The sequence below is a fragment of the Mastomys coucha genome, chromosome X (assembly GCF_008632895.1).
Source record: "Mastomys coucha isolate ucsf_1 chromosome X, UCSF_Mcou_1, whole genome shotgun sequence".
In the NCBI taxonomy this organism is placed as follows: domain Eukaryota; kingdom Metazoa; phylum Chordata; class Mammalia; order Rodentia; family Muridae; genus Mastomys; species Mastomys coucha.
In genome coordinates, this window is record NC_045030.1 from 84930240 (window position 1) to 84954690 (window position 24451).

At 35.3% G+C, this 24451-nt stretch overlaps 1 protein-coding gene across 1 annotated transcript in view; it reads left to right on the top strand.

The window, feature by feature from the left end:
* Positions 1 to 24451, top strand: part of Dmd (dystrophin) — a 2056279-nt gene that overhangs the window by 362586 nt on the left and 1669242 nt on the right. Inside the window, exon 5 of the mRNA XM_031364700.1 lies at positions 19276 to 19368. Coding sequence (XP_031220560.1) covers positions 19276 to 19368 — 93 coding nt within the window. The remainder of the gene's footprint in view (positions 1 to 19275; positions 19369 to 24451) is intronic.

Below are 24451 nucleotides of genomic sequence, written 5' to 3' on the forward strand. Positions count from 1 at the left end.
ATGTTCAATGATAATGATAATGATCTTTGTGAGATTCAAGCCAACAGTTACTAAGCCCACATCAAACATAAATGACCACCATTTTAGCTCAAGGGGAAGAATTATTTACTTTAGTATACCTGGATGAAAATATATATGATGTATTAGAAAAGGTAAAGAATCATAGATAAATGAATGATCAGAACGGAGGAGGGCATCTAGTCTCTTCTGAGAAAGGCACAGCTTATACTTTTCATCTTGGGTTTGGAGGGAGACACTTTTCCTTTTATATTAACTCCTACAACCTTTCTAATCGACAAGTACATTTACAAGGCACCATTGGTAGCTTTCTGGTGACAACATATCTCTGTTTAAAAGTTAATTTTAAAAGCATTGATCACATACTCTTAAAATAACTGGAATATATAATCGATTTATAATAAAGTATATTCCCACATATTTTTAACTTATCTAATCATAACAAAAAAGATGCAAAAATGAAACTGTAAAGTAATTCATTGAATTTATGAATGTAATGTCATTGTCACATTTAACGTGATGAGGTTATTTTATAGAAACATTACAAGTTTGATTGCTTTCCAGGTGAAATTTTTCAGCTTTTCTGGTATTGGAGTAAGATGGTTTAATGGAGACTTGTAAAGAGCACTGTCATCTAGACAATGAACAATAACAAAGTTTGCAGTCACTAATAAAAGACACAAAAAATGCTGGAAAGGATATGTGCACCTTTATATGGTAGATGTTACCATATATATGATACACTGTATGTGTGGGTGGTATATATATGCATATATACACATACATATTGTTGTATATATATCATATATGTAGAATCTACATAGTGTATATAACTTAGTTACAGTATACAAATGGGTAATGATAACTCAAATAGGAGGACTGGAAAGACTTCCTGGTTAAGGTACTATATAAGCTGAGACCTAAAGGAAATGAGACCTTGAATTAATCATAAGGAGGGTCCAGGCAAAAGAATAAAAATACGTTGAAGTACTTTGAAAAGAGGACTCAGCAGCTGGAGAGAACAATGATCACAATCAAGTAAAGATGAAGGGGCATAGTGAGGTAGAAGTATGAAGGGTAAAACAGTGAACTGTGGCTAGGGTTTTGATTCTGCTCAAAATAACATGATAAATATTACAATTTGCAACATTATGGTATATTATATAGGTAAAAATAGAAGTTCTTTCAAAAGCTAATGTTACAAGAATGAATTATAAAGAACTCTACTGGAATATTATTTAAAAGACTTTTTTACTGAAGAGAATTAAAATCAATAGCAAGGACAGCATTATTGAAACACTCTAAATCTATAAAGAACTTTAATTTTAATATTTTTAAAGTATTAAATCAATCATTTTAATAGTAATGTGTCTAATGGTAAAAATATATGAGTAATGTAAACACATTGTAGGTATAGTTACTTCATGTCTCTTGATGCTCCAAACATAGTAGATATATAAAATAGTACTCACTTTGTATAAATTCTCCTTTTAAAGTTGGGTTTACAAGAAAAAACAGTTTAAAAATTTTATTTAATTTGCCCAAGAACAACTCCATGCCTTCCTCCAGGCATTAAGAAAATCAATCTTTGTCAATATCAAGAATGTTATTTTTATGGTATAGAATGGCTGGAGCTCAATAGAAGTATCAGGTGCTATTCATAAGGAAAAAATAAATAATACAACTTTTAATATCTAGTCCATTAGGACAGCTATCGGCATAATGATCATAAAAATCTTTACTTCCTTGTAAAGCCAAATACAGTATTAACTGTCTTGCTATGAAACAGGGGAAACAAACAAAGCAAAGTTAGACTAAAACTGATGATTATCATAAATGGGTATCATCAAAGGACTTAACCATGGACAGTGAGGCACTGAGTAGCTAGCTAATTTAATAACCAGTACAACCTCTAAATCGAAAGAGAAAGCTGCTAACTTGTTATGATACTTAGCTTTTGGTAAAGCACTGTCTTAGTCAGAGTTTCAGCCTTGCTCAGACTGCTCTCTTATAGAACCCAAAACTTCCAACCCAGGGTTGGCACCACCCACAAGGGGCCCTACAACATTGGTCACTAATTGAGAAAATGCCCCACAGCTGGATCTCATGGAGGCACTTCCCCAACTGAAGCTCCCTTCTCAATGATAACTCCAGCCTGTGTCAAGTTGACACACAAAACCAGCCAGTACAAGCACCATGAAATAGATGCTCAAAACAAGATACAATTTCAAAAAATATATTTAAATACCCACAAAGAATAATCTGGTGAGCTGTGTCTTCTTGAACCAACTCCCTGATATCCTTCTAGTGCCATTTTTAAATCATTACTGCCATGAATGTGTGTGTTGGGCATGTGGGGAGGGGCATTTAGAGTCACAGACAATGTAATCATCTCAAACAAAGAAAGTAAAGAAGTAAGTTGGGTGTTGGAGCAAGTAGAGCAGCATACAGTGCACGAAAATGCCTACATGTTCTTCCTCTGTTTTACTGGATCAGGAGTATTTTGAAAACCTGTATCCTAATGCTGTCCATTTCTTAACATTGCTGGGGAAATAAAGAAATAATTCACTTTTGAGACAACACTACTTCATGTGCTCACAGGAAGAAGAGGTGGATTATAGTTACTTTATTGATGAGATAACAGAATATACCACCCCTTAAGGCAGAAAAAGTTAGATAGCCAGAGTCATTTTTAATGTTTCAAGTTAAATCAGTTCCTGCATTTTCATTCATTTCTATATTTCTTCCTTTTAAAATAATAATTTTTTTAAGAATTTCATAGAAAAATGCTTTATTTATTTCCTCACCTCCTTTATTCTCCTCTAGTTCCTCCTGAGACTCCTACTCCCTTTCAAATTCATTGACTCTTATTCTTAATTATTGTTACGTGCATGGGTGTGCGCACATACACAATATGTGGGGAGGGGGGAAGGAAGAGTGATGGGCAGAGGAGGGAGAGAGAGGAGGTAGGAGGGAGAGGGAGAGTGTTTTAGTCAGGGTTTCTATTCCTGCACAAACATCATGACAAGGAAGCAAGTTGGGGAGGAAAGGATTTATTCAGCTTACACTTTCACATTGCTGTTGATCACCAAAGGAATTCAGGACTGAGACTCAAGCAGGTCAGGAAGCAGGAGCTGATGCAGAGGCCATGTAGAGATGTTCTTTACTGGCTTGCTTTCTCTGGCTTGCTTAGTTTGCTTTCTTATTGAACCCAGGACTACTAGCCCAGGGATGGCACCACCCACAAGGGGCCCTCCCACCCTTGATCCCTTACAGCTGGATCTCTTGGAAGCTTTTCCTCAAGAGAGGCTCCTTTATGATAACTCCAGCTTGTGTCAAGGTAACACACAAAGTCAGACAGTACATAGAGGGAGAGAAATACTGGATAACATATCAGGGAGTTTGTCCCTGAAGAAGACTGATTTTCCCTTTCTCAGTAGCCATTAATTCCCTAGCTTTTCATCTAGGGGTAGGACATTGTTAGATATCCTGAATTGACATTATGATGCTAAATGATGGTGCCAGTTTTGGGTCTTATTTACAAAGCATAACATGAATAACCACAGACATTAGGTACTGTTGAAGGTATGGGTAGCAAGAAAGCTAGAGATGGGAAATAGTAAAACACAGGTGTTTTGAAAGATGAAATGGGAAGAAGGGGGAACGTTTAATTGGTGTTGAGGGGGAACAGCAACTGATACCATTTATTTTATCCCCATTTGAATTCTGTTCACATCTTGGCTTTGTAGAACACACACACATCATATTTGATTTCTCTGTGACAGTTGTCTCAGCATGCCATTATTTCTGTTATCAATAATTTAATTTAGAAAAACCACTCATCATGAAGAAATCACTTCTAAGCACAGTGATACTGTGATTACAATATCTTCTAAAAGCAAACCTAATTTGTAATAAAATTGGCTGTAGTTCTGAAAAGCACACAAAAGACAATGTAGACTCCTGTGAAATAGGATGACACTAAGATGTGACTTTGCTTGTTTTCCCACCTATTCTAGATTGTTTTTTAAATTTTTAAATTAAAATTTTTATCAGATATTTTCCTTATTTACATTTTGAATGATATTCCCTTTTCCAGTTTCCCCTCTGAAAAAAACAAAACCCGGTTTCATCCTCCCTCGCCCTGCTCACCAACCCACCCTCTCCAGCTTCCTGGCCCTGGCATTCCCCTACACTGGGGCATAGAACCTTCACAGCAAAATAGCCTTTCCTCCCATTGATAACCAATTAGGGCATCCTCTGCTACATATGCTGCTGGAGCCATGAGTCCCACCATGTGTACTCTTTGGTTGATGGTTTGGTCACTGGGAGCTCTGAGAGTACTAGTTAGTTCATATTGTTGTTCCTCTTAAGGGGCTTTAAACCCCTTCATCACCTGAGGTCCTTTCTCTAGCTCCTTCATTGGGGACCCTGTGCTCAGTCCAAGGGATGGCTGTGAGCATCTACTTCTGTATTAGTCAGGCACTGTCAGAGACTCTCAGGAGACAGCTATATCAGGCTCCTGTCAGCCAGCACTTGTTGGCATCCATAATAGTGTCTGGGTTTGGTGATTGAGTATGGGAAGGATTTCTAGGTGGGGAAGATTCCCATTCTTTGGTTTGTCCTTCCTTCAGTCTCTGCTCCATACCTTCTCTCTGAACCTCCTTCCATGGTTATTTTGTTCCCCCTTCTAAGAAGGATCAAAGAATCCACACATTCGTCTTCCTTCTTCTTGAGTTTCTTGTGGTTTATGGATTGTATCTTGGGTATTCTGAGCTTCTGGGCCAATAACCACTTATCAGAGAGTGCATACCATGTGTGTTCTTTTGTGATTGGGTTACCTCACTCAGGATGATATTCTCCAGATCCATCCATTTCCCTAAGAATTTCATAAATTCATTGTTTTTAATTACTGAGTAGTACTCCATTGTGTAAATGTACCACATTTTTCGGTATCCATTCCTCTGTTGAGGGACATCTGGGTTGTTTCCTGCTTCTGGCTATCATAAATAAGGCTGCTCAGAACATAGTGGAGCACATGTCCTTATTACATATTGGAGCATCTTCTGGGTATATGCCTAGGAATGGTATAGCTGGATCCTCAGTTAGTAATAGGTCCAATTTCCTGAGGAACCACCAAACTGATTTCCAGAGGGGTTGTACCAGCTTGCAATTCCACCAGCAATGAAGGAGCATTCCTCTTTCTCTACAACCTCTCCAGCATCTGCTGTCACCCGAGTTTTTGAACTTAGCTATTCTGACTGGTATGAGTTGGAATCTCAGGGTTGTTTTGATTTGGATTTCCTTGAAGACCAAGGATGTTGAACATTTCTTTAGGTGCTTCTGGGCCATTTGGTGTTCCTCTGTTGAGAATTCTTTGTTTAGCTCTGTACCCCATTTTTTAATAGGATTATTTGGTTCTCTGGTGTCTAACTTCTGGAGTTCTTTGTATATATTGGATATTATCCCTCTATCAGATATAGGATTGGTAAAGATTTTTTTCCAATCTGTTGGTTGACATTTTGTCCTATTGACAGTGTCCTTTGCCTACAGAAGCTTTGCAATTTGATGAGGTCCCATTTGTCAATTCTTCATCTTAGAGCATAAGCTATTGGTGTTCTCTTCAGGAAAATTTCCCCTGTGCCCATGTGCTCAAGGCTCTCCCCCACTTTCTTCTCTATTATTTTCAGTGTATCTGGTTTGATGTGGAGGTCCTTGATCCACTTGGACTTTAGGTTTGTACAAGGAGATAGGCATGAATTGATTTGCATTCTTCTACATGCTGACCACCAGTTTATCTACCACCATTTGTTGAAAATGCTGTCTTTTTTCCACTGGATGGTTTTAGCTCCTTTGTCAAAGATCAAGTGACCATATGTGTATGGGTTCATTTCTGGGTCTTCAATTCGGTTCCATTGATCTACCTGCCTGTCACTGTATCAATACCATGCAGTTTTTATCACAATTGCTCTGTAGTACATCTTAAGGTCAGGGATGATGATTCCCCCAGAAGTACTTTTATTGTTGAGAACACTTTTCCCTATCCTAGGTTTTTGTTATTCCAGATGAATTTGCAAATTGCTCTTTCTAAGTCTGTGAAGAATTGCGTTGGAATTTTGATAGGGATTGCATTGAATCTGTAGATTGCATTTGGCAAGATGGCCATTTTCATTATATTGATACTGCCAATCCACGAGCATGGGAGATCTTTCCATCTTCTGAGATCTTAGATTTTTTTCTTCAGAGACTTGAAGTTCTTATCATACAGATCTCTTTCACTTGCTTAGTTAGAGTTACACCAAGGTATTTTATAATATTTGTGACTATTGTGAAGGATGTTGTTTCCCTAATTTCTTTCTCAGCCTGTTTATCCTTTTTGTTGAGGAAGGCCACTGATTTGCTTGAGTTAATTTTATATCAAGCTACTTTGCTGAAGTTGTTTATCAGGTTTAGAAGCTCTCTGGTGGAATTTTTGGGGTCACTTAAGTATACTATCATATCTTTTGCAAATAGTGATAATTTGACTTCTTTTCCAATTTGTATCCCTTTGATCTCCTTTTGTTTTCTAATTGCTCTGGCTAGGACTTCAAGTATGATATTGAATAGGCAGGGAGAGAGAGGGTAGCCTTGCCTAGTACCTGATTATAGTGGGATTGCTTCAAGTTTCTCTCTATCTAGTTTGATGTTGGATACTGATTTGCTGTATAATGCTTTTACTATGTTTTGGTATGGGCCTTGGATTCCTGATTTTTCTAAGACTTTTATCATGAAGTGGTGTTGAATTTTGTCAAATACTTTCTCAGCATCTAATGAGATGACCATGTGGTTTTTTTTATTTGAGTTTGTTTATTTAGTGAATTACGTTGATGAATTTCCATATATTAAACCATCCCTGCATCCCTGGCATGAAGCCTACTTTATCATGATGGATGATCTTTTTGATGTGTTCTTTGATTCCATTCACAGTAATTTTATTGAGTATTTTTGCTTGATATTCATAAGGGAAATTGGTCTGAAGTTTTCTTTCTTTGGTCTTTGCGTGATTTAGATTTTAGAGTAATTGTGGCTTCATAGAATGAATTGGGTAGAGTACCTTTTCTTTCTATTTTGTGGAAGTTTGAGGAGTCTTAGCATTAGGTCTTTGAAGGTCTGATAAAACTCTGTAGTAAACCCATCTGGTCCTTGGCTTTTTTTGGTTGGGAGACTATTAATGACAGTTTCTATTTTGTTAGGCGATATGTAACTATTTAGATCATTTATCTGATCTTGATTTAACTTCGGTACATGGTATTTGTGTTTCCTCTTTAAGGGCTTCTACTTGTTTACTCATGTTCTCCTGTAATTCTTTAAGGGACTTTTGTGTTTCCTCTTTAACGGCTTGTACCTATTTACCTTGTCTTCTCCTGTATTTCTTTAAGGAAGTTATTTACGTCCTTCTTAAATTCTTCTATCACCATCATGAGATATGATTTTAGATCTGAATCTTGCTTTTCCAGTGTTTTGGGGTATCCAGGACTTGCTGTGGTGGGAGTACTGGGTTCTGATGATGCCAAGTAATCTTGGTTTCTGTTGGTAAATTTCTTGCATTTACACTTTGCCATCTCTTAATCTCTGGTATTAAATGTTCTTACTGTCTCTGGCTAGAGCTTTTTCCTCCTGTGGGTCTGAATGCCTATGTCAGCACTCCTGGGAGAACAGTTCTCCCCTGGTAAGACCCATGCACAGAGGGCTGTGAATCAGCTGTCCCTCCTGAATGTAGGTGGAGGAAGGACCCTGTCCCAGCTGCTCTGCTGCTTCTGCTGCCTGTGCCTCCTGGCTGATCTGGCCTTAGAAAATCACTGAGAGAAAATGGTGATCTCACCTGACTCCTGGGGTCAGAGCACTCCCTCCTATTCTAGATTTTTACAAAGTTATCTCGAGCCTCTATTTCTTTGTGGGTTCTTGAAGTCATAAGAGCAAGTTTCATCTCTATCATTTCTAAACCCTATTTTTTTGTGTACAGCTCCTATTAAGAGGTACTTAGATTTCAATTCTATATTTTCAGCCCTTTTCTCTCAAATGAAAGAATGCATAGTTGAAATTTTTCTAGGAATAGAAGATTTCTAAGTGGGTAAAAGCTTGTTGAACATGAGTGAGCAACTCAGTTTTGATTGTCAATGACCACATAAAATCTGGGCATATAGGCAGAGGCCTATAACTGCAGCACTGTGCATACAACCACAATGGCTCTCTTATAGCCCTATCATATCCTGTAAACAGCATTCCTCACTAACATCCAAACTCATTCTTATACTCTTTCAGTACTTTTCTCACAATAGTCCATGAGCCTTGAAGGGGGCAATACTGAGTACTGAACTCAGAAGTCATTTATTCTTAGTAGTTTGGTCAGTTGTGAATCGCTGTATTTACTGCCATTAACTGGGAAAAAGAGAGGCCTCTCTGAGAAATAGTGAGAGCAATGCAAGTCTTTGGACATAAATGTACATATTAAGGAGGCATTTGACCATTTACCAAAACAAAAGCTAGGGTTTAGAGTTTATGACCTCCCTGGCCAGAGCCTATGAACAACCAATAATACCATGGATGAATTTCCTCTTTCAAGGTGAGTGTCCAATATAATCAGAACGTATCCCATAACCATGGTATTGCCTTTCACCTACTGGGCATATTTTGTCTGGAGAATTGATATTATAGCATGGAAAGTTCACAACTGTGTAAGACTGTTGATAGCTTTTCTTTCACAGCTGAATGCATAGCACATTTTGGCACTATGGAAACATCTGTATATTCCACAATAAAAGTATCTGATATGGGCAGGCAGTGGTGGTGCATGCCTTTAATCCCAGCACTTGGGAAGCAGAGGCAAGCAGATTTCTGAGTTCGAGGCCAGCCTGGTCTACAGAGTGAGTTCCAGGAGAGCCAGGGCTATACAGAGAAACCCTGACTAGAAAATACAAACAACAGCAACAACAAAAAGTGTCTGATGTGTTTAGCAACAGATGTTTACCATTAAGTTCTGATGGGGAAATCAAGAAAAATTTTAACACCTTGTAATGTTTTGGGGTCCGTTGGGGTATTGCTGACCAACAACTTATAGGAAACTATCCCACAACTTCTTGACATGGTGTTCCAGCTTAATAACCCATAGCTTCTGGAACCTGCATTCTCTTTCCATGCAAAATCCCTCCATTCACATTTTAAAAGTTATATTTTAGTCATGTTATAATATAGTATGTTTCCTTGTGACTTCTTTATAATTCTTAGTTTGAGTTAAGGCCTCTGTCAACCTTCCTGATTTCACCATCCCCATTATACCTTTGCAACCCTGGTATTCTTTTCCTCTTCTTTCATTCCACATGTGTTCTGATGATTTTTTCATAAGGTCTCCCCTCATGACACATTCCCATATTTTTCATTTCTTAATACCAAATGTGGTTTAGTATTAGATGTGACAGGTTGAAAGTATCATAACTGTCCCATAAACTATTCTCATCAATTGGCTATTACAAACTGGCAAATTTGTATCAATTAAATTCAGATCTAGACTAGCACAAAGAAAATGAATTCAGTGCTATGTTATTAAGCCACAAATCCAAACGATGTATTTTAAAACCTAGGTGAAAATCAATTCACATGTCAGTTATATTCAAGACTTCAGTTAATCAAGTGAAAATTATCACAAAATTATATTGAGTGGTTTTCAAATGTTAGCATATGATAAGAGATAAAAAAAGGAATTTGAAATGGTTCTTTAAATGTACATCATTATATGTACTTTACATGTTCAAAAGGTTTAAATAGTCATATAATATATATTTTGAAGCATATACAATTATCTCTTACTGAATATATACTGCTTCCATTTATCACCTTTAAAATCTAGACTGGGAATAGAAGTCCAAATTTTAATGGTAATTTATATTAGAAAAGTATTAATTCTATTACTAAATCTTCAAGCCTTATAAAAGCCTCTTTCAAACACTTGCACATTAGAGATATTGATTCAACAGGCTCCAGATGAAATCAGTCCTTTTTCGCCCTTTGAACTTAACAACTAACTGTTGGGTATTTGCCAAATGCTTCCATGATTTGGATCCACATTATAATCTATGAAATGTGTTAATATTTCTTCCAAAATATTCTTTTATGGAAATAGAACAATGCACAACAAGCACATATCTAATATTAAATTCATATTCCAATGCAAGGTTGTAAGAGACATTGTAAAGGGAAACATTTAATTGAGGCTGGCTCATAGTTTCTGAGGTTCGCCACAGTATCATCATGGCAGGAAGCATGATATACAGTCAGATATAATGCTGAAGGAACTCAAATTTCTACAGGTTGATCTTTAGGCAACAGAAAGTGACTCAGGGACATATTGAATGTAGCTTGAGAATAGGAGACCTCAAAACCTGCCCCCACAGTGAAAGTTGTACTCTTACCTCCACATATGCTTTTTCTGTGATATGCATGAACCCCCTCTATATAAGCACTGAATGTACATATAAAATTAATTAATAAAAATGAGATAAGAAAAAAATTAAGCAATACCAACGTATGGCACAAATGAGGAAACCTTGGTTTGGTGGACCAGGTATACAATATATATACATACATATATATATATATATATATGTATATATATATATGTGTGTGTGTGTGTATGTATGTATGTATATATATATGTATATACGCATATATATGTATATATACATATAGATAGATAGACATAGATATAGATAGATATAGATATAAATGATATAGATATAGATAGATATAGAGATAAAGTTATATTTACCATTGAATTATAAGGCATTCAATGTATACATGTCTCAATGAAAGGAAATATTGCTATTTAATGTTTGTAAGTCTTGAAATTTATGGAGTGTAAAATTTATTCTGATTTTTTTTTCAGGAAATCACATACTACAAGGCAGTGAAGTCAGTATTAATTTTCTGTAGTTTCAGCCATTAAATATAATGTATTTTATTTAGAAGGATTATATGAATACTTGAGACTATTCTCTTAACCATGGATAAAATGTTTAATTACATGCAAATATTTTAGAAAGAAAACACTGAAGATGTTTATAAAGGAAACCTGACTCATCTAGTATGTTGGAAGGAATTTCTTGGGATATTTACTAGTTATGAGATAGAACTATGTGGATATGAATGCTACAAATAAATGTTGGAAGTATATTTCTTAAGAGTAGCTAACAGCATAGACATTTTCTAATAAAGTCCAGTACATGGTAGGTCTCTAATTTTTTGTTATTAAGAGTGTCAAGATTCTGAATGACATTTAATATTCTCTTTTAAAACCTGTTAATTTTGGTATAATTACATGATGATAAGTTTTAATTTGTAATGATTTTAGGTTAGTCACATTCAAATAACAAGACTGAAAAGTGACAAGATAACTTGTGCTTACTTCCTTCCTCTTCCTCATTTATATTTTATATTCTTATTTTTTACTGAAAACTAAGGAACAAAAGTACCTCCTGGGAATAAATGTCAAATGCAGAAAAGATCTGGGAAAACCACATGTTTGGAAAACCAACTGTGAAAAAGCTTGTTTATTTTTTTGTTGGCTGAATGGTATGGATTAGTTGTCATTAGAGTCTATAGTTATGAAATATCCATGTCAGTGCCTACCTCAAAGGACACACACCATTTATTTTTAAACTGATAGCTCACTTATTGAATGAACTGTGACTTTAATATCCAAGTTAAAACTTTAAAAGAGGTAAAAATTAAATATGGAAAGTTTCTTCAACTCCTTTCCTTTGCCAAGAATGAAAATGTATGGCAGAATTCATTAGTGTATTATTTCACCCAATTTTCTCATGTATCACACACACAGACAAACACAGAGTTAGAGATAAACATGCACATATATGTATATATATTCCAATATTTTTAAGAATGTTACTCACTTTTATTTTTTTCTCTTTACTTATGATTTATCCTAATTTTTATTATTTATTATTCAACCTGATTTTCTCCAAAATGTTTTATTCTATCATGGACTATATCTGATCAAGCACAGTTTTCTCTCCCTCTCTCCCTCTACTCCTGCCTTTTTCCTACCACCTCCCTTCTTCCCCAGATTCACTCCCTCTCAGTTTCCTCTTAATAAAAGAGCAGGTCTGCCAGACAGAACAAAACAAGATAGAATGAGACAAGGTGAAAGTTCTCATATCAAGGTTTCCAAGGCAATGCAATAAGAGGAAAAGAGTCTTAAGAGCAGGCAAAGTCAGAGATTCATCCACTCCCACAAGAACACCAAGCTAACAGCCATAACTTCTTCTCAGAGGACCTTGTGCAGACTGATGCAAGCCCCATGCTTGTTGTTCCAGTCTGTGAGCTCATGTGAGTCCTACTTATTTCATTTAGTGGGCCATGTTCTCCTGATATTCTCAACCCTTCTCACTCTTACAGTATTTCCTCTACCTCTTCTGAGAGGTTCACTGATCTGTGATGGGAGACCTCCAATTAGGATTCTCTCTCCAGCAAAATACCTGGCTGTGGGTCTTTCCATCTGTTCCCATCAACTGTCAGAGGAATCCTTTCTGATGACCACTGGATAAAGCACCAATTTATGAGGATAGCAGAATATCATTAGGGATCAAGGATCATTTTATTGATTTCTATTCTATTTTTGGTTTGGTATGGTTTGTTGTTTTTGGTTAGTCATGTATGGTTCAACCCTACTGGTTGATGATATCCAGTGTTCAATTGCTGGCCATTCAGGCAGTATAGGGCATAAGCACCCTTTCATGATGTAGGCCTCATGTTAGATCAAATATTTGTTGGCCACTCCCATAATATCTATGCCACTTTTGCCTAGCACATTTTGAAAGTAAGATAGATTATAAGTGGAGGGTTTTGTGGCTTAGGTGGTGTCCAGGTTTCTCTTTCAGTAGCTTGTTGACTATCTTCACATGACCAAGGGACTAGAAAGTAGGGGTGAAGCCTCTAAACCCATACCAGTTTGACTTCTCTGTGTTCATATGCTGATTGGAAGTTGTTCTTGGCCATGGGGCCCTGCTAGTAGTTGGTTCTAGCATCAGCCTGGGCTGTTTAGGCATAACCAAAGAACCTTCTGGTTAACAACTTATCTTAATGTAACACAGTCCCACCACTGGAAGCCTTGCCTGGCTATAAAGATATCCAGTTCAGACTGTGCCACTCATTATTAGGACTTTTCACTATGGTCACCCTCATAGATTCCAAGAAGTTTTCACAGCATTGGGTTTCCACACATTGCACTAATATCCACAAGTGGGCAAATGTCTCTTTCTACAATTTCTTCCTACATTACTTTTAAAACTTCTCCTATGTCATGTTCTAAAAACCAGTGAAACCTTTTCCATTTAATTAATCATATTCTGCTATTTTCTCTGTAAAGAAAATTAAAAATTATGTTAGCTTGTTTAAATTAGGAAGCTTTCACAAAACTAATATGTTTAAAATTTGTTTAATACTTCTATCTATACATTAATATCTATATCTATAGCTATAGCTATGAATTGTGAAAAACAGTATATACACAATGAAGAATATAGTGCTACTACCAGATTGTTAACCTTCTTATCCCATTGATTTTGGAATGCATGTATGAAAAGAGATATACATATTAAATATTAAATATATATTTGTACAAAACTATTATACTATAAATACCATATGATAAAAGCATTAGATGATAGACATTAGAAAAAAGAAAGGGAATCTTCTCTAATTCCTTTCCCTATCTCCAAAAGTAAACAAAAGAAGTTTACCGAAACAGTTCATGTGCTAGACCTTTCATATGTATATTTTTAGCTTGTGCATCCTGATTTGAGTAGTGTCCTATAGTGTCCTATTGGTTCACATTTAAATATTCTTCTAGAAGGGTTAAAAATGTAGTTTAGTAGTTTATTTTCCTAATATGCTTAAACACTTAAGTTTGATCTCTAGTACAAAACACACAGAGATACACACACACACACATACACACACACACAATGAAACAGAGAGAGCGCAGAGACAGAGAATATATATATATATATATATTCACCATGTATATAATATATATATATATATATTCATTCTGCTGGAATGACAGTGTTTTAGTTATATCATTGTAAATACTAACAATCTATTGTTTTCTAAAATTATAGTTGAATATGGCATCTTCTAGACATAAAAGTGTGAAACTGAGCCAGAACCTAATAATTTGTGAATAAAGTAATAGAAGATAGGTCTATTGGCAAGAATTGAAATAGACTTTCTACAAAAATTCAATGCATCTGTCTTAGTTAGGATTTCTATTCCTGTAATAAAACACCATGGCCTTAAACAACTTGGTAAAGAAGCAATTTACTTCAGCTTACAACTCTCAGGTCATACTCCACTTCTAAGGAAAGTCTGGACAGAATGCCAATAGGGCAGGAAACTAGAGGCAGTAGCTATAGAGAAGTGCTGGTTACTGGCTTTCTTTTTCTCTCTGGATTGCCCAGCCTGCTTTCTTATAGGTCTCAGGACCTACCACCAGCACAGCAATGGTATGGTAATCTGGGACCTCTCATGTCAATCATCAATTAAGAAAATGCATCACAGGGTTTGGGGATTTAGCTCAGTGGTAGAGTGCTTGCACAGCAAGCACAAGGCTTTGGGTTCGGTCCTCAGCTCTGGAAAAAAAGAAAGAAAGAAAGAAAGGAAGGAAGGAAGGAAGGAAGGAAGGAAGGAAGGAAGGAAGGAAGGAAGGAAGGAAGGAAGGAAAAAAGAAAATGCATCAAATTACCCACAGGTCAATCTGATGGGGACATTTTCTCCACTGAAATTCTCTCTTTAAAAATGACTGTAGCTTGTGTCAAGTTGATACAAAAGTGTATACAACATCCTATTAAACTTTAAGAGAAAAATACACTTTTATAACTATTTACATTTTATAAGTTTCTTTTAGTATGAAACCTGGGAAGCAGAAGTTTATGTGTTCATAAGGACCGTAATAGCTAATTTCTTACTATGTATCACTTATTATAACACATATACATACATAAATATACATTAATACTAATATAACTGTTGTCTATTTGTGAGATAATATTGAAGGTATCATGAAATATCTGTTTAGTGAGAATGATCACTTTAAATTTTTTTTTGTTTGTTTGTTTTTTTGGTTTTTCGAGACAGGGTTTCTCTGTATAGCCCTGGCTGTCCTAGAACTCACTCTGTAGACCAGGCTGGCCTTGAAGTCAGAAATCCACCTGCCTCTGCCTCCAAAGTGCTGGGATTAAAGACATGTGCCACCACTGCCTGGCTACCTTTAATTTTTTAAAGATAAAATTAAAGAAATACATCTCTTAAAAACTCTCAAGCAACTCTGAGAGAAACCCATATCTACTTTTGTGCCTAGTGCCTATTACTTTCTTTGAATGCCTGTGCTTTAAATTTATTTAAATGCTCTTTAATAAACAATCAAAAAGAAGCTATAATAAAACATATAATCTGTACAGAACACTAAAATATAGAATGTTTGTTTAAAGATGGCTCTTTAAAATAGCTGTAGAAAAGAAAACCCATTTCTAATTTGAACAAAGGAAAATTGCCATGTAAAATGAAAAAAAAAAAAGAATAAAAAAGTCAGGACTGGAAATGAGAAAGTATGCATAGCAAAATTTGCAGAAGAAATTAAGAAAATATCATAAGCAATTTTGTCTGAAAGAATAATTGTGAAAATTCTAGTAAATGAATGAGGTTGTAGTATGATGTAAATTACTCAAATTAAGCTAAGAGTAAGTAGAAAATTGAGTAACCTAATTACTTCAGAAAGCACATAATAGTTTCTAAGAGATCCACCACCAAGATTTTGCAGAAATGAATTTAGATTATTCCTATATTTTCAGCTATTTCAGAACATATAAAATGTAAAAGCTTATAGTTCTTCTTGAAATGTCAGATTATAATACACACAAAACATAAAATTAAGTTACAAGTCTGTATGAATCTCATGTTGGAAAAAAATGCAAAAAAACTATTGCATTGAAATAAGAAATTGCTTGTAATTGCATCTAGGAAATGGTAAACACTTAATAATTTACCTTCTATTTACAAAGAGTTATTATAGTTAATAAAGAACAGAAAACCATAGACAATATGAACAAAGCAAACAAAGGCTAAATACCAAATAGTATTATTGTCATCATTCTTATAAAAATATGTTCAAAATAAAATATAAATTATGGAAACAAAAAATTACATGTTTTTACTTAAGGAACAAACCAAAAAACCCTAAATTATAGAAACATCTGGTGATCTGGTGTTGGTGAGGCTAGAACTCAATTCTATACATTTCTGGATTTTTTTATTTTTTTTTGTTTGTTTATTTGTTTGTTTTTTTGGACCAAGAACTTGTGGCCAGAAGGATGAATGAATTATGATCAGTCTGGTAAATAGGTATACTATTAACATAATTCCTAATGATTTATCAGTATGCCTATAGATTAAAGCATTGCTAAACCCTTATCAGAGAAGCTTTTTTGGCAATTAATAAAGGTCCAGACCTAGTCAAAGGCAGAGATTAAAAGACTGAGAAGTCTCAGTCTTAAGCTGGTCATCTGCATCATATCCCTGCCTCCTAAAGGTCAGGAATCTTTGTGAAAGTGGGAGTAGAAGTTATTTAAGAGACATTGAGAATAAATTACCCTAAGGAAACAATGTTTTCTTGCATTGTTTCTTACACTGCTACAGTTCAACACCAGGGCAGTTGTTGTACGTATAAATTCTCAGCAGTCCAGACTTTTAAGTTAATCCAGACATGATTCCAGCATGAAGATGGGAGGTAGGGCGAGAAGTCCTGCACTTAGCTGAGGCGCAACTGATAGGGCTTGGGGGAGGAAAGTCAGGTTTGTTTCAGGTTGTGGCCTCTGTTATGTTGATCATACTCCCGTGAAGGCCACATAGCCACTATTATATGGAAGCAGAAATTGGTCTTAATGGCTTTTGTTTTGAAATAGAAAAGGCACAAGTATGTAGTGTTTGAAGAATGGAATGGACCATAATAGTAAATGTCTACCAACAGGGGTATGGATAGATACTCTATGAAATGCCTAAGATATGAAATACAACTAAACCATTAATGAGAATAAATCCTGGGGATATTGTTTATAATAAAATCATTTTTATCTGTAGTCCTTATTTGTTTAAGCCCTGTAGATTTTTGTCCATATAAAATTGCTATGTACATTTCTATTTTCTGAGTAGTAGGAAATATGATAGCAGCCAGGCAGGAGGCAGGAAGGTACACAAGAATGGAGATAGAGCCATAGCTGAGAACTTACATATTATTCATGAGATAGAAGCAGAGAGAGAGACAGGAGAGGAGGAGGGGGGTGGGGAGAGGGAGGAGAGGAAGGGAAGGAGGGAGGAGGGATGGGGAGAAGGAGGAGAAGGGAAGAACATAGGGGGAGAAGAAGAGAGACTGAGCATGGGCCTTGTGTGGGCTTTTGAAACCTCAAAGCTCACCACCAAGGACACACCTCCTCCAACAAGGCCATACTTCCTAATCCTTCCCAGGATATTTGCCACCTACTGGGGACCAAACATTAAAATGTATGTATGACCTAATGGGTTTCATTCCCATCAAAACCATCACAATGATCATAGACATCAAGAAAAAAACAGAAGGGTTTTTTTTTATTAGATTGGGAGAAAGTGAGAAGAAACAGGGATAAGCAAAATAGCACAATTAATTCATGATCAATGTGATATGTCGTTCAGACAACTGTACAAGTAAAATAATTGAATGTATAAATAAAGAATACATAATTTAAACTTAGAAGTTTTAATTGTTATTTCTAGCTGACATATGAAAAACTATGTGTATCAATGTGGTATAATAAAGTTAGAATATTGCACGTAACATAATATTTAAATCAAATTAAATCAAATTCCTTAAATACCATGTATTTGTGGTGAAAATTTTCAAAATCTGTTATTCTACCATTTTGAAGTGTTTACTGCAGGATTTTTTTCTAAAGTCATCCTACTATGCAAATTATATGGCAGCACTTGTTGCTTCTATTATACTGTAAGTTACTGTTCCCTCATCAGCCTTCACCAGACCCTCCCTCCCTGCTTTCCATGCTCACCCTACTCAGGTAGTTGGCATTGTAGTCTCAACCCCTATGAAATCCACTTTTGAAGATTTCACACAAGAGCTACATCACACAGTGCTTGTAATTCTCAGCTTACATTGTTTGATATAATATAGCTAAATATACTTCCATCTGTGTTATTGCTAATGAACAAATTTTATGCTTTTCTATGATTGACTAAAAGTACATTGGGTGTATGTACCACATTTTCTTCCTTCATTCATTAGGTATGGATACAAAGGCTGTTTCATTCGAACTAACAATCTCTGTCTTCTAAGAATATAGGATGACATGCATTCCCACAAGGTCCAGATTTGTATGCATCAATGCCTGTATCTCATGTTTAAGTTGATTCCAGTTAGTATGTTGGGAACATGACAGAGAAGCAATATAGTGTATCTTGGTGTGTTTCATGCTGCCATAAGTAAATACCCATAGTAGGTTACTTGCCAAAAAATGCTTTTTAACACATATTTTTAGGGGTCCAAAGATGTATGGTTATTACAGAAGATATTTTCAAATGGTGTCTGTGTGTGTCTGTGTTTATGTGTGTTTGTGTGTGTGTATTTATGTTGGAGTCAGAAATTTATAGAGAAAGAGATGTTGGTTATATGTCAAGAAATGAAGCAAAAATTAAAAAGTGAGTAAACAACAATTATATTATCATAACTCATGATAACTAATCCAGCTTCTTGTTATCTATTCTTATAAATGAAAGTATATTACTTCAGAAATTGATGAAACTTCTTTTAAGTTTATGTGTTTTATTTCAAGTATTAACTTGGTTTGATACTAGGAAGTGTATCTTAATTTCAGGCATCTTTTGTGAGTTATTGCCATTATACATTTTTAGAGGAGAACACTGGCCTCTTTAATATTCAGGGATACATTCATATGCTAATGCTTTCATCTCCTAGTTTCTAGGTACTGGTTTAATATGGAAAATGAACTTAAAATGCATTCAGTTTAATTTTTGTACTTTTTAAATAATCTATACTGTTATTTGGCTGTAAGAATAGCTAAATGCAATGCTTTCACATATTGTTTTATGTGCAATTAGTTATTTTCTATCTATTAATCAAATATTTTTCCTTCTTTTAAAAATCAGGTTGATTTAGTGAATATAGGAAGCACTGACATAGTGGATGGAAATCATAAACTCACTCTTGGTTTGATTTGGAATATAATCCTCCACTGGCAGGTAAATATACTATCTGACATAGCCTTTTTGTGAAGCATGTTGCTAATTCTTTCTTTCATTTTAATCTTTGACCTGCAAAATAAACACCCATATCATTAATATATCTAACCATTTTCATAGGACTGATGTTTAAATTTACATGTTATATAATTTTAGATATTAAGAATGAGTATAAAATATTTTCTGGTATACTTGGAGGACTATTGTTGCAATTCTGTCATTGGGTAAGTATGGCAATAAAAAGAAAAAATTCCATCAATTTGTAAAAGTTATAACAAAATATATGAATTTTACAATATATAGAGTTTCATAAGAAAATTACCTTTCCTTTTAATCACCATTGTAAAAGGGGTAAACTTTTATCAAACTTGTATATTCAAAATATATGTCTAAAACAATGAAAGATTAGTCAGGTGGAAATATTTTTGAGTATGCCTGTTACACAGTTGGATTTTGAAATTCCATCTTTTTCTCAATTACTTGAGTAAACCAATTCAAAGATTCTTTGGTTCAGTAAGAAGAGTATGAATATTTAAAATCATTGCAACATGAGCTTAAATTTAAACATACCTAGGTTTTTTTATCTTTTTACTATCTTTTTTTAATTAATGAATTTATTTTTAAAATTATCTTTAATTTTTTTATAGTCCAATTGTTGTCCCCCTCCCAGTCTGCCCTCTGACTGTCCTCATACCATACTGCCTCCCTGATCTCCAAGAGGATATCCCCACTCCCCTAACCCCAACAGGCCTCCCCATTCCCTGGGGCATCAAGTCTCTCCAGGCATAGGTGCATCTTCTCTCACTAAGGCCAGACCAGGTAGCCCTCTGGCGTGTCAGGGCCCTTGTATCAGCTGCCTAGTTGGTGGCTTAGTATCTGAGAGATCTCAGGGGTCCAGGTTAGTTGAGACTGCTGGTCTTCCTATGGGGTTGCCCTCTTCCCTCATTCAACCACAGGGATCCCCGACTTCAATCCATTGGTCAGGTGTAAGGTTCCAAGGCCCAACACTATAACTGATGTTATGGTGTTCTGCCCTTCAAGAACCCAACAAGCAGCTGACTGAGACAGATGCAAATACTCATTTATTTACTATCTTAGATATAATGTCATACCTTTATGGGCCATAGTCCTTTTTTTTTTTTTTTGTCAAATGAGAAAGGAGTGAGCATATCAGTATTCTTTATCAGGACTAAATAAGATAATAGCTTCTTTTAAAATAGGGTAGAACACCATTGTTTACTAGAAGAACATCTTATCAATTATGAAGTTTGCTTTACATGTTCAAATACTTTTCAAATTTGGAGATCCATGAGATCTGCCTGCTCTTCCTTATTTCCTATTAGGAATTGTACTCTTCCCCTCCCCCCTCCTCCTCCCCACCTCTTCAGTAGGGGCCAATTTTAGCATTTTTATGCTACCTTGAAGAGAAATTTGTGTGCCTTTAAAATTAGTCTGTGCTACTACTCTAGTCTTAGAGGACCAGGAAAACTTTCTGTGTATTTATTTGCCTTTTTTTGGACTTGTCACTCCAGTATGATCTTTCATATTCATTCTTCTCTGCGTAGCTTCTTTCATTAGTATAATATTGGGGTGCTTCCCTATTGTCACTATTATTTTATTTTCTTTGTTGATTTTTAATTAGAATGGCAATATTACTTGGCCTTACTTGGAGAGTGGAGGGACCAGACATGTACCTACTTAACTTAGCACTCATACTGATAATCCCATTGATCTGATATATTTTTATTTTGAATGGGCTCAACTACATTTTATAACAGTATGGAGAAAACAGAGAGAAAACCTAAGTGTTCACATGAACCAAAGCCAGCAGCTTTTCGTATAGTAACACTACCAACAAAACCAGTGATATCTCAACATGTCCTGCCCACCATCAATTAGTTAATTATGCTGCTCAGAACTTTCTAAAGTATCTTAAAGGGGGAATAGTTTTTGTACAACCAATTGTTTGTAGAGCTAAAGCTGAAACATTTCAAAAATGAAATAAGGCACTCAGGACCACAACTAAATGTCAGGAGTGCTTGGAGGAATGGCTGCAGTAGCTTCTAACACATTCTCCATTGCTGTATTTCTCTCATGACCTCGTAACAGATTGTGGAATGACCCAGTTTGTATTGCAGACACCAGCTCTGACAAAGCAAGGAGGACAAATCAGGCATCCACAAATCTCCACAAAGCTTTCAAAATTGTGTTTGTCATTGAGTTTATCTTTCCTATGATGCCATCCATTCTTATCTCTTCTAGTTCCTTTGAAATTCCTTTTCCACTTACAAGGGATTGTCAACACTATCCTTTCTGACACTTCCTTCATTTGGTTTTAAGTATCAGTGTTTATTTTTCTGGGGGTGTTGGTATCATGGGGAAAAAGATTCTTTACACCCAGAAATAAATGTCCTTGTTTCATTTTTTCTAATCTAAGAAATTCTTATAGAGTGCTATTTCCACTTGTGTACTTAAATTACCTTTCTAGCTCTATCTCTCTCTCTCTCTCTTAGCTTGCTGATCCTGTTTTATTAAAACATTTTCACAATCCAAAAAGAACTATCTTACACAATACTCATCATTACTCCAGTTAGTAGCTTTTCTTCCTCCTATCAGCTTAAGATCAACATTTTGTGGAGGTAAACTCAGCCTTAGGAAACACCTAGAGAGAAAACTAAAGATTGTTAACACTTGTATGGTATTGACTGAGGTTCCTCCCTCTGTTGGCTAAGTTAAGGAAAATTCTGAATTTTAGATGGGATTCACATTGAGAGCATTATTTTTATGTTATTTTTCATTTTTACAACATCCACTTACCAGAGAATGCCATGTAATGCTTTGTGCTACTGAAAGCCCTTTCTACAATGTCCTGCCAAACTACACAAGCCACTTCTTTCAGTGTGCCTCAGCAGAGAAGGAAGTATTTTTTCTGCATTACCTGACTATCAATGCATTCTGGGAAGTATCTTATGAGGGCAAATCTATGGTGACTACATGTTTATTAAGCCATGCTTTGGAGACTGACATCCAGAGAAGGACAGAGGCAGCAAGAGTTGAAAGCACAAGGGATACAGACTTACAGTGGCAGAGAATCTAAGTGGCCTTATTTAACACCAAGGTGAACCTGGAGCAACAGTGACCCAATTGATGTTCAAATAGCTGACTGATAGTTTATACTGTTCCTTTTCATCAGCAATGAGATATGTGTGACTGTAGAAAATCTGTGACCTTTGGTGACAGAGCTCTGAATTTGAGATAGTTTCAGAAAAGACTAATAGCTGTACTCTTTCTGATAACAGAGTAACAAACCTTTCCTTGTAGGGGAGTCTTTGCTGCTATGGCTTTATGTACATTATAAAATTGTTTGCCTAGTTAGCTAAGTGCATCATTTTTCCTTGACCTATTTTTCACTGTTAAAGCTGGAACTTGGGATCTTGCAAACACTATAAATGTTTCCAAAGAATCATATACACTTCTAGCCTTTCATAGTCATAAAAATATTCCAGTTAATAAATGTACACATATTTATCTCAGTTGCTACTTTCTCTTATAGACAATGTAAACCTTGAGGTCAAGACATTTTCTGCTACCTGGTTCATCTTTCTAGCCATCTCAATAATTTTTATGATACCAATTTTTATGTTGGAAAGGGGGAAACAGTGATTTATTACTGTTTTTTCTCAGCAACATTTTGCTCAAGTAGAAGCAATGCCAATGAGGCTGAAGCTGATAAGCTGAATTAGACACATAATGATGCTAAAAGCATTTTGGATTCAATACTGGGTTGTCCTTAAACATTATGAACGTAGAGGGCAGTCTGGTCAAGCATATCACAAATGAATCCCATTCATTATTGGAGGGTTGCCTGATCAAAGAAAATCCATCATCACCGATATGCCATTATTGGCTGATTTCAACCCTGCTTCAGCAAGTACACAAAGCAATTCTTCCCATGGCTACAACTGTAGGTTGTTCAAGTGATAATTTTAGAATGTATTATGAAATATACTGTATATGATTATTGAGTTATTTATTCACAGAGTAACTGGGTAGTCAGAAAACGATTACAAAATTTGGACAATCTATCTTAAGAGGGAGAAACAGGTATCAACATATTGTACCATACATATGCACAGATCTCATATCTTCAAACTATCACTATGTCAAAAAATACCGTCTCTAATTATATGTGTTTAAAAATCAGATTTAGTAGTATATCCCACAATTTTCATTCAACCAACATTGTATAAAATGATAACTAATATGAGATGTTAAAATATCTATTCACTGCAAAAGAATTTGTTATTCTCTTTATTGAGGAAAAAAACATCCAAACCAAACATCATATTTATAATGTACATTGATGCATGATGATGTAATATATACCAACACATCATATTTTTCCTTACATGTGCCTTATGTTTTCCCTAAAGAAAATCATGTAGGTAATCATTAATCACATTTACTTGCAAATTGTTTCAAGTATCTCATAATAGATCTGTATTCATTTTTTTAAAGAAACAGAATAGTTATTTAATAGATTCTGCAGAGAAAACTATCTGTACCAAAATATCACTGCATTCTTGAAATTTAAAAAAAATGTTTAAAATATATATTTACATCAGAATACTTAGGAGAATAAAATTTTGAAACTCAATAACTTGTACCTACTTAATGTCTAAGAACAATTGTGTTGAAGAAATTAATGAAAGAAAACCTAAGACACATATTTGTAGATGTTAGATATACATAGTCCTTTTTACACATTGTTAACTTGTTGATTTTCAAAATTTTAAGCAAGCAAACATTTTATTTAGGGTTATCATTGCTGTGATGAAACACCATGACCAAAGTAACTTGGAGAGCAAATGGTTTATTTAGCTTACATTACTATATTACTGGTCATCATCAAAGGAAGTCAGTACAAGAACTCAAAAAGGGCAGGAATTAGGAAGCAGGAAGTAATGAGGAGGGTATGAAGGGGTGCTGCTTCCTGGCTTGTTTGTCATGGCTTGCTCAGATTGGTTTTTTTGTTGTTGTTTGTGTGTTTGTTTTGTTTTGTTTTGTTTTTTTCCATTTCTTT